This window comes from Malurus melanocephalus, unplaced genomic scaffold (assembly GCF_030028575.1).
Source record: "Malurus melanocephalus ecotype Western Australia unplaced genomic scaffold, MMel_1.1 scaffold_780, whole genome shotgun sequence".
Lineage (NCBI taxonomy): Eukaryota > Metazoa > Chordata > Aves > Passeriformes > Maluridae > Malurus > Malurus melanocephalus.
In genome coordinates this window covers 122676-135065 of record NW_026624012.1, presented here as the reverse complement: position 1 = coordinate 135065, position 12390 = coordinate 122676, and the positions used below count along the sequence as shown (strand labels likewise).

The window sequence follows — 12390 nt, the reverse complement described above, 5'->3', positions numbered from 1 at the left end:
GCTGAAGCTGCTGCAAAGCCGAACCATCGCAAGGTTCGCTCTCAAGATCTGCGTCCGCCTCGGTCTCCCCAAAGCCTYCCAAGCCCTGGGCACAGGAGCCGTTTTCTTGGCTCTGGGTGAGAGTTCCCACGAGATTGTCCAGCTCTGCATCCACCAGGAGCAGCCTCTGGCCATCGTGGACGTTGATGTAGCTGTGGGCCATCAGGTGGGACGTCAGCCTTTCATCATCACTCCTCAGCTCCTGGTGGCCGGTGGGGCTCCCTCCAGGGGAGCTCTGGCCATCCCTGCTCCTGTCCGGAGAGCCAGGGCTGGCCAGGACATCAGGGATGATGGCTGACCGCAGCCTCCTCGCCACCCCTCTGCCCAGGACACCCCGCTGCACTGCCCGCTGCCAGGACAGCACCTCAGCGCTTTCAGGAACAAAAACAGCCCCAAGGAGCTGCCTCTTGCTGAGGATCTCAAGAATCAACTCCGTGGAGAGCAYTCCCTGCTCCAGAGCAGCTCCAGCCGGGATGATCTCCCCCGTCTCCGGCCACAGCAGTCCTGTGAAGGACCCCAGGGATTCCAGCACCACCAGTGCCATCCTTGGAGTGACCAAGCCCTTCCTCAGGGCTTCATCCATGGTCAGCCTCTCTCCCGTGGCCTTGTCGACAATCCCACCTGTCCGCAGCTGCCGGACCAGGAGCATGCAGGCCAGATCCTGATCGATCAAATGATGCCGGACGGCCTCATCCACGCTCAGCCTGTGGCCAGTCCTGGCGTCAGCGATGCCCCCGGTGAACAGATGGGCTTCCAGCAACCTGACCATCACCTCCCTGTCTATCAGCCCCTCCTGCACTGCTCGGAAGATGCTGACCTCCCGGCCRGACCTCAGGCTCACCATGCCACCGGCCAGCTGCTTGACCGGCAGCAGCCTCAGCCCGGTGTCGTGGTGGACAACGCAGCGCCCCACCAGCTCGGCCAGACCGACCTTCTCGGCCGTGTTGGGGTCAATCAGGTCCTTTCCACCCTCCAGGCGGGACAGGAGMCTGGAGTGAAGCTGAGGAGGGAGGAGCCGTTCCCGCACTGCTGTCTCCAGGCTGATCCTGCCCTGCTGGAATTTGAAGCCCCCAGTGACCAGCTCGGCCTCGAGAATCTGGAGCCCAACGTTCTCGCTGATCCTCCCCTCTTCCACGGCGGCAGCGACGGGGAGGAGCTGCCTCCCTTCACATCTGATTTCTTCCACCTGCTGGAGAGCATCCTGCAGTTCCTGCAGCACCTGGAAYGCCCTGAGGTCGATGATGTTTTTTGCCAGAGCTTTCTCCAAGGTGAGTTTYTCACTGGTCTCGGGCAGAACTAAGCCAGAGGTGATGACCTGAGCCTCCAGGAGGGCCAGGCCTGTGTCCTGATCTATCAGACCTCTCTGCATGGCACCAGAGACAGGGAATATTTCAACCGTGCCGAGATCGATCACTCCCGCCACAGCCTCGCTGCCCTGGAACAGAGAGAGAAGGGAAAGGGTTAAATCACGATCGAGCCTTTCCAGCACTCACCGTGTGAGCTTCAGGGAGGTCTCAGTGTAAAATAAAAAAAAAAAAAAAAACAACTTAAAATCCCTAAACAGGCCAAAAAGTCCCAAAGTGTTTGAAATCAAGTCCATCACCAGGGCAGCACCAAGATGCTTCCAGCATCCACCACCAGTAACGCAGCAAAAAGCAGCAAGCGCCAAAACTTGGAATAATTCCCAATGCTCCAGGAAAAAAAGAGGGCAGGACACCAACAAGCAAACCAAAACCATTTGACAACTCCAGCCTCAAAAAGGRAAGATGACACAAATCCCACTGTGCAAAGAAATTCCCCCAAATCTCACGGCAAAGAAATTCCCCCAAAACCGCCCACTTTGGGGTGAGGAGGAGCCTCTCCCAGCGCAGCTCCACGCTGATCCTGCCATGCTGCAAATCCTGCTCTRCCCAAGCAAACCCTAAATTCCAGGGTGGCTGGGGAGCACCCCAGAGCCCTGAGCCATGGAGCAGCTCCCGGCCATGCATTGGGGCAGGAACGGGGCAGTTCCACAAGCACCACCACAGCCCTGTTCCAGCACCTCTGAGCTGCTCCTCAGACACAGCCAGGGGACAAAGGGAACAAGCAGAAGGTCCCAGCACGGAAACAGCGACAGACTGGACCCACACCAGCTACTGTGGCGTGTTTGAGGGGCTTTCCTTGCTGCTGTCCCCACAGGGAGGGCGATCATTTAGGTGATCAAGGGGATCTTCATTCAAAAGCTCTTGGGACATTTGGGTTTCTCCCGGGTATGAGGTCRGCCCAAGCACACTCAGATTTTTGTGGGGATGGCAAGGAGGGAATGAGGATTATGGGATAAGCTCTTTTTGCATCCCAACACCCCGCTGTGGGGACAGGAGGGACCTCTTAGGACAGCCTAAGCTCTCCACCACCATGGCCAGACCCTGCCGTGCACACTCAGAGACGGACRAGCCGTGGGAAGACAGAGAAGAAGGAGAAGAGGGGGGACAAAAGAGAAAGATAAAAAAAGGAGACGGATGGGAGGGAGGGGAGTAAAAGGCTTTTACTTACCAGACTTGCAGGGTGTGCCTGGAGCAGTTAAAGACAGAGCCTTATGGAGCAGTTCAGCCGTATCACACACAGTGTAAAGCTTGGGGTTAGCGTCCAGCATGCGACCGCTTTGTTTTTTGCCAAAATAAAAGGAACCCCACACACAGCTCCGTCCTCTTTCCCCTTCTGTGTGTTTTTGTTTTGTTTAAATCCCAGGSGGGTTAGTCAAACTTGTAAGCAAGGATGTCAGTTAATCTCAAAAAACAGTTGACATGAAACACAAAACCGTACAGGGACACATCATGCTCAATTTAGCGCGTTCTGCTTTGCATTTTTTTTTTCTTTTTTCGGATTTTTTTTTTTTTTTGTAACCCCTCTCCGACAGTTGGATGTTTCCAGCAAGCAAATGTTAAAAAGAGTTCTTCATGCTCCCTCTACAGTGAAGCAACGGCTCCGCAGCAGAGCYGCAGGGGTGGTTTTGCAGACGGGGATTTGAGGTGAGACCCCGCTGCCACCTCTCGTTTTGCTGCTTGGGCTTCGTCGAGAGCGTGAGTGAAAACTGTTCCAGCCCCAAAAACAGCCTCGTGCTGTGCCAAAACAAACCCTGGAGGAGGGTTTTTGCTCTAAAATAGTTTTTCTGCCTCAAAAGGGAGGGAAAGGACAAAAAGCATCCTTTCAATAGGAAGGCTCTGCTGAATCCTGGATGGGTTAGCAGCGACTGACACCTCATCTTTCTGCTGCCAGCACAGAGGCTGAAGGGCTGAATCAATCAGCAAAATAAAGACAGCAAAATTAACCATTTCCAGCTCTGAAACACTTGGGAATGTGCTGTAAAATCCAGTTTGGTGCAAAAATTATGTATTTAGGTGAAAGCTGGACAGGCAGATCCCAAAAAAAAGGCTGGAACAGGGCTTCACTCAGGGACCCGAGGGCCAAAACCTGCGTCTCCCAGCCAGATGTGAGCGGGCTGCTGCTTCAGGGTACAGGGAGCCAGCAAGCAAACACACAAAAATATCCACCAGACATGAATAAACACGGAGAGGACACGCACACGGAAACCCGTGAGTGACAGCTCCTGACAGAGGCAACGGGGACGCGCTCCCAGCCCTCCCTACCCAGCGGAACGAGGGGGGATATGGACAGGGAATGGGTCCTGAAGGGCTCCCAGGGCAGCTGAAGGGCTGGACAATGCAGTGGAATCCCAGTTTTGGTGGAAAAACCCTCAGCCAGACCCTGAAACCCTCGTGAACCCCATCTTCCTGCACCCCCTGCCCGCGGGGGATGGAGCCCTCCGAGGTTCGACTCATCCCTCAGAGGACACAGATTTCCTTCAGGGCACCGTTTCCAGGGATTTTCTGGGATCCCTTCCATTTCCAGGGCAGAATTCCATCTGCCACCCTGCTCACCGAGCCAATCCTCACACCGAGGACAGAAAATGAAGGACAACTGTCCCATCAACCTCGGAGGTGACAGGAAAGCGGCTCCTGYTCAGCCTCCAGGGACCCCCAGCCTGGATCCTTCGGATGGAAGAGAAGTGAGGGCAACCAGAGGCTGTGAGTGGCCACTGGCCACGAGACACACAATGAAATGAAACATTTTTTCACACCCTGAGGAGTGAAATGTGCCTGTGCAGCCACGAGGCTGGGCAGGAGCAGTACCTTGTGCTCGGTCTCCTGAGCCAGCTGGCTCTGGAGCTGCTGMAGCTGCTCCGTGGAGTTGCTGCACAGAGCGTTGTAGGTCTCCTTCAGAGCGCTGATCTGAGCAGAAATCTGCTCCTTTTCTGGCTGGGAAAGCCTGCAGGGGGAAAGGGGAAATCGCTCAGGATGCTGCCCAAACCGTCTGCACGGAATTGCCACGTTTTTCCAACCCAAATCCACCCCAAGCCCCTTCCTCTGCTCCTTCCCCCTGCCAGGATAACTCAGCAAAAGCTGCCCTGCAACAAYCAAATCCCCAAACATATGGAGCTGCATCCTAAAGAGGATTAATGGTGTTCCACAGCATAAATGAGCTGCACATTTCTCACTGCAAACGATAAAGAAGACCACTGGCACGTGCAGATCATTGTTTTAAAAAACTCATCCTGTTTTTAACCAGAGTCAGGATCCACCAGGAATCTCATCTCCAGCCCCTSCTCTCTCCCTGGGTCACACTCACTTGTGGCTGTGTTTTGCCAGGAAGATTTGGGAGGTTTTGATGGCCTCAGAGACCTGCTCCTTCTTCGCAGTCAGCTCCTCGTTCAGGGCCTGGCAAAAAAAAAAAAAAAAAAAATTTTAAAAGAATGAAAGAAAGCGGCTTATTTAAGCTGTAAGAAGAGAGCAGAGGTAAAAGCAAAGCGACTGGCAAAAAATAAATTTAAAAAAAATTTTAAAAAGAATGAAAGCAGCTGTGAGAAAAGAGCAGAGGTGAAAGCTCAGTGCCTGGGGTCCCTCCTGCTTCACCTGCTGCTCCGAGATGGATTTCTCGATGTCCCCCAGCTCTCTGCTCCCCGCAGCCGCTGTCCTGCCCTGCACGCTCTGCTTCAAGCCCAGGGCCCAGCCCAGCAGCTCCTTCACCTTGTCCACGTGCTCCTGCTTCTCCTCCTCCACCACTTTCTGCAGACAGAGCAGGGAGAGGGAACACAACCACATCAGAGGGGATGTCCAAATGGGGAACAGCACCCAGGATGTGCCCTGGGCACGGAGCAGCACCCTTGGGGATGGAGGGAACRTGGCTGTGAGAAGTGGTCAAGAAGCCGAGCTGTTATCAGCTTSCATTTCCAAATAAAAAGTTACTTCAAAGAATTAAAAAAGTGTTATTTTAGCAGTTTTGAGACCTGCTCCTCCTCCCTTCCCAAAGTGATTYCAGTTAGAAACACACACGTCTCCAAACCAAACTTCCCATAAACATGTGTTTTTGAGAGATTAATGCTCTTTCCACCAATAAAACCATTTCAATGGATCCTGAGATTGGTTATTCCAGGTTTTTGCTCATCTCACARCGAGCCTGAACCAAGCAGAGCACAGCCCTGGCATAAAGGAACACCTTTTTCTCACCTCCTCCTCCTCCAGGCGCCGCAGAGCGTCRCTGATGTACTTGACGTGCTGCGTGGTCAGCGTCACCAGCGCCGTGTAGCGTGTCCGTAGATCCATGAACTGCTCAGGACAGGGGAAAACGGGGGAAAAATGGGAAAAATGGGGGAAAATGGGGAAAACGGGGGGAAAATGGGGGAAAACCAGGGGGAAAATGGGGGGAAAACAGAATCAGGGCATGGACACCGGGCACTCGGGACACAGATACCACGGACACCGGGCACTCCAGACTCTGTGGACACCGGGCACTCCGGGCACTCCTGGCATGGACAACTGGGCATGGACACTGCAGAATCCAACCATGGACACTGGGCACTCTGGCCACAGACACTGGGAACTCCAGGCATGGACACTGGGCATGGACACCAGGCACTCTGGCCACGGACACCAGAAATTCCGGGCATGGACACTGGGGTGGACGCTCAACTCTCACAGAGGGATCTCTTCATATCCACACAGAGCAGATTAGACCCTAAAAGGTTCTCGAGGCCCTAAAAGGTTCTCGAGGTCCTAAAAGGTTCTCAGGACCCTAAAAGGTTCTCAAGGCCCTAAAAGGTTCTCAAGGTCCTAAAAGGTTCTCAGGACCCTAAAAGGTTCTCGAGGTCCTAAAAGGTTCTCGAGGTCCTAAAAGGTTCTCGAGGTCCTAAAAGGTTCTCAGGACCCTAAAAGGTTCTCAGGACCCTAAAAGGTTCTCAAGGCCCTAAAAGGTTCTCAAGGTCCTAAAAGGTTCTCAGGACCCTAAAAGGTTCTCGAGGTTCTAAAAGGTTCTCGAGGTCCTAAAAGGCTCTTGGGGCCCTAAAAGGGCAGCAGTAAGGAACTCATTGCACAGTGGTTGGGCAAAAAAAGAGAAACCCCCTCCCCAAAATTTCTCCCTGCCAAGCTCAGGTGGGCTTTTACCTCCTGGGTGATGGCGTCAGAGGAGGAGAGCATCCGTCGGCGCTTCATGGGCGACTTCTGCTGMGACTCCACAAAGGCCCTGTAGGTCATCAGCTGCAGCTCATACTCCTGCAAAGGTGGGGAGAGTGAGATTTGTGAAATCTGTGRGATTTGTGATGTCTGTGAGMTYTGTGAGCTCTGTGAWCCCTGCCCYGGCTGCTCCTGCCCAGCCCACCCTRCCCAGGTGGAACCCCACCTTGACAGCAGCAGAGTATTGCTGGGAGAATTTCTGACACTGGTCCAGCTTGGCTTGATTCTTCTCAATTTCTGCAGCCAAAGCCTTTGGGAAAATTCAAAACAAAAATGKTTGTCAGGACAGGTTTTAGCCCAGAAAAGCTGTGGCTGCCCCAACCTTGGAAATGTCCAAGGCCAGGTTGGATGGGGTTTGGGGCACATTTGGGGTGGTGGAAGGTGTCCCATGGCAGGAGGATGGAAACAAGATGATCTTAAAGATCCCTTCCAAATCCCAAGATGATCTTAAAGATTCCCTCCAACCCGAGATGATCTCGAAGATCCCTTCCAACCCAAGATGATCTCAAAGATCCTTTCCAACCCAAGATGATCTCAAAGATCCCGTTCAACCCAAGATGATCTCAAAGATCCCATCCAACCCAAAATGATTTTGAAGATCCCTTCCAACCCAAGATGATCTCAAAGATCCCTTCCAACCCAAAATGATTTTGAAGATCCCTTCCAACCAGGCCTTTCTGGGATTCTGTGACAGCTGCCATGGCGGGGTGAGCAGAATTCCCGTTTGCATCCCTTTATTTTGGGGTAAAACCTTTCCAGTTTGGGGTAAAACCTTTCCAATCTCCAATTCTCATTCAAGACCTCATCCACACCTTGAGCCAAGCAGAGTTCCTGCGCTCCCCACCTCTCCCCCGCTGCTTTCCCCATTTCCAAACTCGGGGATGAACAAAGCRAGCTCCCTCCTCACCGTCTGCTGGCTGAGCTGCTCCGACAGCACCCGGCTGTCCTCTGCCTGGCCGGGCTTCATCAGCTCCTGCTGGGCTGTGATGTCCTCGATCCACTGGATCAGGGCGCCGTGGCACTGCCGGTAATCGCTCAGCACCTCCTGGATGCTCTCCAGCTCCGTGTGGCTGAGGGAAAACCACAGCCGGGGTCAGAGGAGGGGTGGAACACCACCAGTGAGGATCCCACCAGGAAAATTCCCCCCTAAAGAGGAAAATTCCACCCTGACCAAGCTCTTGGGTGGGGTAAAGCCAGGAGGGCTCTCACCGGGTGTCGATCTGGGCGCAGACTCGCTGCCAGCGTTCCCACARCTGGCTGCCCTTCTCCTGGAAGCGCTCCAGGTCGATGCTGCGCTCCTGCCTCAGCCTGAAGAGCTGCTCCCCCACCTCCTTGGCCTTGGCCATCTCCTGCTCCAGCGTGGAGAACACGGAGCCCTTGTCCTTCACTTCCCCGAGCCACGTCTGCAAAACCAGACAGCGCCGGGTCAGTGGCGCCGAGAGCAGAAGGGACCGAGTCAGAGACATCCCCACGCCCACCCAGAGCTGACAAAGCTGGGGAGGGGTCAACGGCTTTATTTTCCCATTATTTTTCTCATTTTCCCATTATTTTTCTCATTTTCCCATTATTTTTTCTCCTCCACCTGCAAAGAACTGGGAGGTTTTGGGAGGTGTAGAGTGAAGAGGACAATAAAGTCAGATGGGGTCAGAAAAAAACATCCCACAGCCCGATTTTGGCAGAAAGAAAAGAGCAAGACCCTGCCTGCCAAACCCCCAGCACCAACCTGCAAGGCTGCCCTGTGAGTCTGGATGGCCACCAGGTCTGCAGGAACGGCCTCCTCCTGGCTCAGCTTCACCTCGTAGCCCTTGACCAGCGATTCTGCCCCTTGGCTGGCACGGACAATGATATCAACCGTCTTCAACCTGGCAAATGCAGAGGCAGCAGGGTGACATTGATGCCTGATTTTCCTTTTTACACTTTCTGTACCCTCTGTGCATCCCCCTGTACCCCTTAYCCTGAATGTTTAGAATTGCTGGAGCCTGATATTCCAGCTTGGTTTAGGAATTCTGCTGGGCCAAGAGAGACCAAACATCCTCAGGAAGGGATCAGCGTGCCCTGTGCTATCTTAAACCCGACTCCAGCCTTGGGTGAAGCTTTCTGTCTGGAATATCTTGTCTAAACTGGGCTCTGGCCTCATCCAGGGGGGATTCATTAGAATAGAATAGAATTCATTAGAATAGAATAGAATTCATTAGATTCATTACTGCATTTGTGAAGTTTCTTATTAGGGAATCCAAGATAGATTTGCTGATTCCTGAAATCTATAAAACTTGTATCCGTGCTGTACATGGGTGAGCATTCAGCCATCAAGTTTTGYATCTGGGATCCCAAATCCTGAGGTAAAACCCTTTTTATCCCCTTAACCATGTCTGTGTCATTATTTAAAACTGGCAACAACATCCAAGATCTGACAGAAACGGGGAAGCTGCAGGGTGGGCTCGGTGACGTCCAGCACAAAATATGRTGGAGGGACAGAATAAAGCATTTAGTCAATGCTCAAAAAGGTATTTGGGAATTCAGGAACGCCCCAACTCACTTTTCCAGGTAGATGGAGGACAGCCCATGGGTTTGCTCCATTTTGTTCACCACCAGCTCCAGCTCTGAGCGCAGTTGGGGTGTGCTGGGACCCGCGGGTGCCTTGTCCAGGAAGGTGAAGCAACGCTCGGACACCACACAGAGCTCGGACTGGAGCTGCTGCAGATCCTCCTGAGTGYGCTGGGGATGGGGAGAGAGAGTGTGAACAGAGAGCACAAATAGGGGAAAATCAGGGGGAAAAAAATTGGCATGAATGGGGAAAAAGCAGGGGGAAAATCAGGGGAAAAATCAGCACAAACGGGGAAAAACCAGAGGGAAAAATCAGGACAAACAGGAAAAATCAGGGAAAAAATCGGTACAAATGGGGAAAAAGCAGGGGGAAAATCAGCACAAACAAGGAAAAAATCGGGGAAAAAATTGGCACAAATGGGGAAAAATCAGGGGAAAAAAGCCCAACCCAAAGAGGGAAAAAACCCCCAGCCCAAATAGGCAAAAATCAGCTGTTTTTGAGGGTATCCACAGCTGTTTTTGGGGGTGTTCACAGCTGTTTTTAGAGGGTGTCCACAGCTGGTTTTGGGGGGTATCCACAGCTGTCTTAGGGGGTACCCAGAGCTGATTTTGGGGGCGTCCACAGCTCTTTTTTGGGGGATGTGCACAGCTGTTTTAGGAGGTGTCCACAGGTGGTTTTGGGGGTGCTCACAGCTGTTTTGGGGATGTCCACAGCTGTTTTTGGGGGTATTCACAGCTGTTTTTGGGGATATCCACAGCTTTTTTAGGGGGTGTTCAGAGCTGTTTTTTGAGGGATATCCACAGCTGGTTTTGGGTGTATCCACAGCTGATTTTGGAGCTGCCCAGCTGCTCCCTGCCCTGCCCTGCCCCTCTCACCTCCTGCTCTGCCATGCGGATGGCGTTCTCCTGCACGGCGTCGCCGTCGGCGCGGGCGCCGCTCGGGGTCTGGACACGGCTGAGCAGGCGCTGCTCACACTCCTCCAGCYGCAGGCGGATGTTCTTCAGCTCCGACAGGAATGTCCTGGCCATGGTCTCATCCTTGTCTTCTGCAGGGTGGAGACACAAAGGGAACAGAGGCTCGAGCAGCTCTGGTGACATTTGTCCCCAAACCAGACCCACTGGAGCCCCCGGATCTCTGACACCGGATGGAATTAATTAATCTCTGCTCAAGTTCATTAAACATCCCCTTCAAATTAAGCTGTAAATTAGTCCAGCCACCAGGAACCTCCCTCGGAATGGTCCTAGCAGGGCTCATAGTGTCACCAGTGCCACCACCACGTGTGTTGTCCCAAAGATTAAACACAGGGAGAGCTCCTTGCTCAGAATACATCCTAAACCCAGCATTTTAAGGACTCAGCAGCTCGSCTGAAATGCAGAGCCAATTCCTCCCTCGCTGCAGGAATCCTGCTGGACAAAGGCCCAGCACTTGGATGGATGGAGAAACAAGGAGAGCAGCTGCTCACACCATCAACCAGCCAGCTCAGGAAGAGAAAGGACACCGAGCCAYCCCATAAATCCTTTGTTTATGAGCTCCCACAGCTCCTGGTTAAACCATCAGTGCTTTTGAAGCTCACCATTCTCCATGGAYTCCAGCAGCTGGCGGATGTGTTCCTTGGAAGACTCCACTTCCTCCTCCAGGCGCAGCCGGTCCGACACGGAGAAGAGCTCGGAGTCGCGGCTGTCCTGCAGGAAATCCTCGTAGTGGCCCTGGAGGCTCTTCAGGGCTTGCTCACACTCGCCCTGAGACGAGGATCTGAGCTGCAGGTGGGAAAAGCAGCACATTCAGACATCAGGAATAACTTCATGAGCATCAACTGAGCCATTTTCGTTTGCCAAGGGAGTATTTTCAGAGGTAAATTTTCCTCCCTTGAGCCGTGCTAGCTCCCTAATAAAACTCTCAATCCACGATTCCTCAGCAGCAGCAAACTCCTGATGCTTCTTTAACTGGAAAAATCACCATCCTTTTTGCATAGCACCCTCCAGTTCAGCTTTTCCCACTGTTCAAGTTATAAAAACCCTTGACTTCCCCAATTTTGCACTCCCTGCTCTCCCCTCTCTCCTGTGGGGAGCAGCACAATCCCAGAACCACAGCTCCTCCTCACCTTTTCTATGCTGAAACTCTGCACCAGRGCCATGTCCTTCCTCAGATAATTCCAGGAGATGAGGCTCTTGGTGTTCATGTGCAGCTGGTGCCACAGAGCCATCACTTTCTGGTACAGCTGTTCCACCCTGCCAGGGCAAGGAGCAAATCCATCAACCCCAGATCTTCCTAATAAACCCAGCCCTGACCCCGTTAATCCCCCAGCCATCACTGCAGGATCCCAGCCTGGCAGAAGTGATGCTGCTGCTGCTCAAAGCCAGAGATCCCTGTGAGGATCCCTCCTTCCTGTGTAAATTTTATGGGGATTGTATTTGCAGTCCACCACCTTGGCTGAAAATGTGTTGCTTAGCTCATGCTGATTTAAAAATCTTATTTAAATATGATTTTATTGAATGCAAAAGTCCAATGCAAGAGAGCAGGTGGATTCAAATTAACAATCGAGAAATTAAGCAGCCTGGACATTTGTAAGAATTACTTTGTTGGGTTTTTTTTCCTTAAAGGAGTAGCAAAGCGCTTTGGGGAGATCGCAGCTTTGGACACTGATGAATATCCATTTTAAATCATAGCTTGCTAAATTTCACATGAAATCCAGATTGTGAAATTAATGACGCGACATCCAGAAATCCCAAACTGTCATTTTTTTTTTTTATCAGTTTTGCAAAGTGCTGCAGCAAGCTGAAGAACTCATGAGGTTCTCCCAAGAAGAGCAGAGAGAGCTGAGCACCCCAAATCCCTCCTTCCCTGCCTCCCCTAATGAAACCCCATAAGGGTTTCCCTTTCCACACCACAAACCACTTTCACTCCTCCATCCCCACTTTTTCCTCATTTCTCTGATGTTGGTTACCTGCTGGCCATCTCGATGGCCTCCTTGTTGGGTGGGGGGATCAGGAAGCAGACAGAAGGCACCATGGCCTCGTTCCCCGTGGGGCTGATCACCTTCCACTTGGTTCTCTGCGAGTTGTCCTCCAGCACGCACTCRTCGTTCCTGCAGATGGTGATCTGCCACACGTCCAGCCCGTCAGGGAGTGGCACAGGGGTTTTGTGCCCATCCCAATGCCAACCCCGCTCCTGGGGGGCAGCCAGCTCCCAAAAAATGCAAAATTATGAGATCCCAAAAAGAGTGAGGTGTTGGAATTGGGGAAAAGGATGGAAGGGCGCTGA

General features: G+C 52.6%; 1 protein-coding gene across 1 annotated transcript in view; it reads right to left on the bottom strand.

Annotated features, from left to right (window-relative positions):
* The window catches only part of LOC130584847 (microtubule-actin cross-linking factor 1-like), a 161953-nt gene that overhangs the window by 82625 nt on the left and 66938 nt on the right, over positions 1–12390 (bottom strand). The window contains exons 20-34 of the mRNA XM_057385079.1: positions 12074–12228; positions 11231–11357; positions 10703–10886; positions 10005–10174; positions 9121–9299; positions 8308–8446; positions 7794–7987; positions 7492–7654; positions 6751–6834; positions 6516–6623; positions 5583–5681; positions 4989–5141; positions 4705–4793; positions 4209–4344; positions 5–1474 (exon numbers count right to left, since the gene is read on the bottom strand). Coding sequence (XP_057241062.1) covers positions 5–1474; positions 4209–4344; positions 4705–4793; positions 4989–5141; positions 5583–5681; positions 6516–6623; positions 6751–6834; positions 7492–7654; positions 7794–7987; positions 8308–8446; positions 9121–9299; positions 10005–10174; positions 10703–10886; positions 11231–11357; positions 12074–12228 — 3450 coding nt within the window. The remainder of the gene's footprint in view (positions 1–4; positions 1475–4208; positions 4345–4704; positions 4794–4988; positions 5142–5582; positions 5682–6515; positions 6624–6750; positions 6835–7491; positions 7655–7793; positions 7988–8307; positions 8447–9120; positions 9300–10004; positions 10175–10702; positions 10887–11230; positions 11358–12073; positions 12229–12390) is intronic.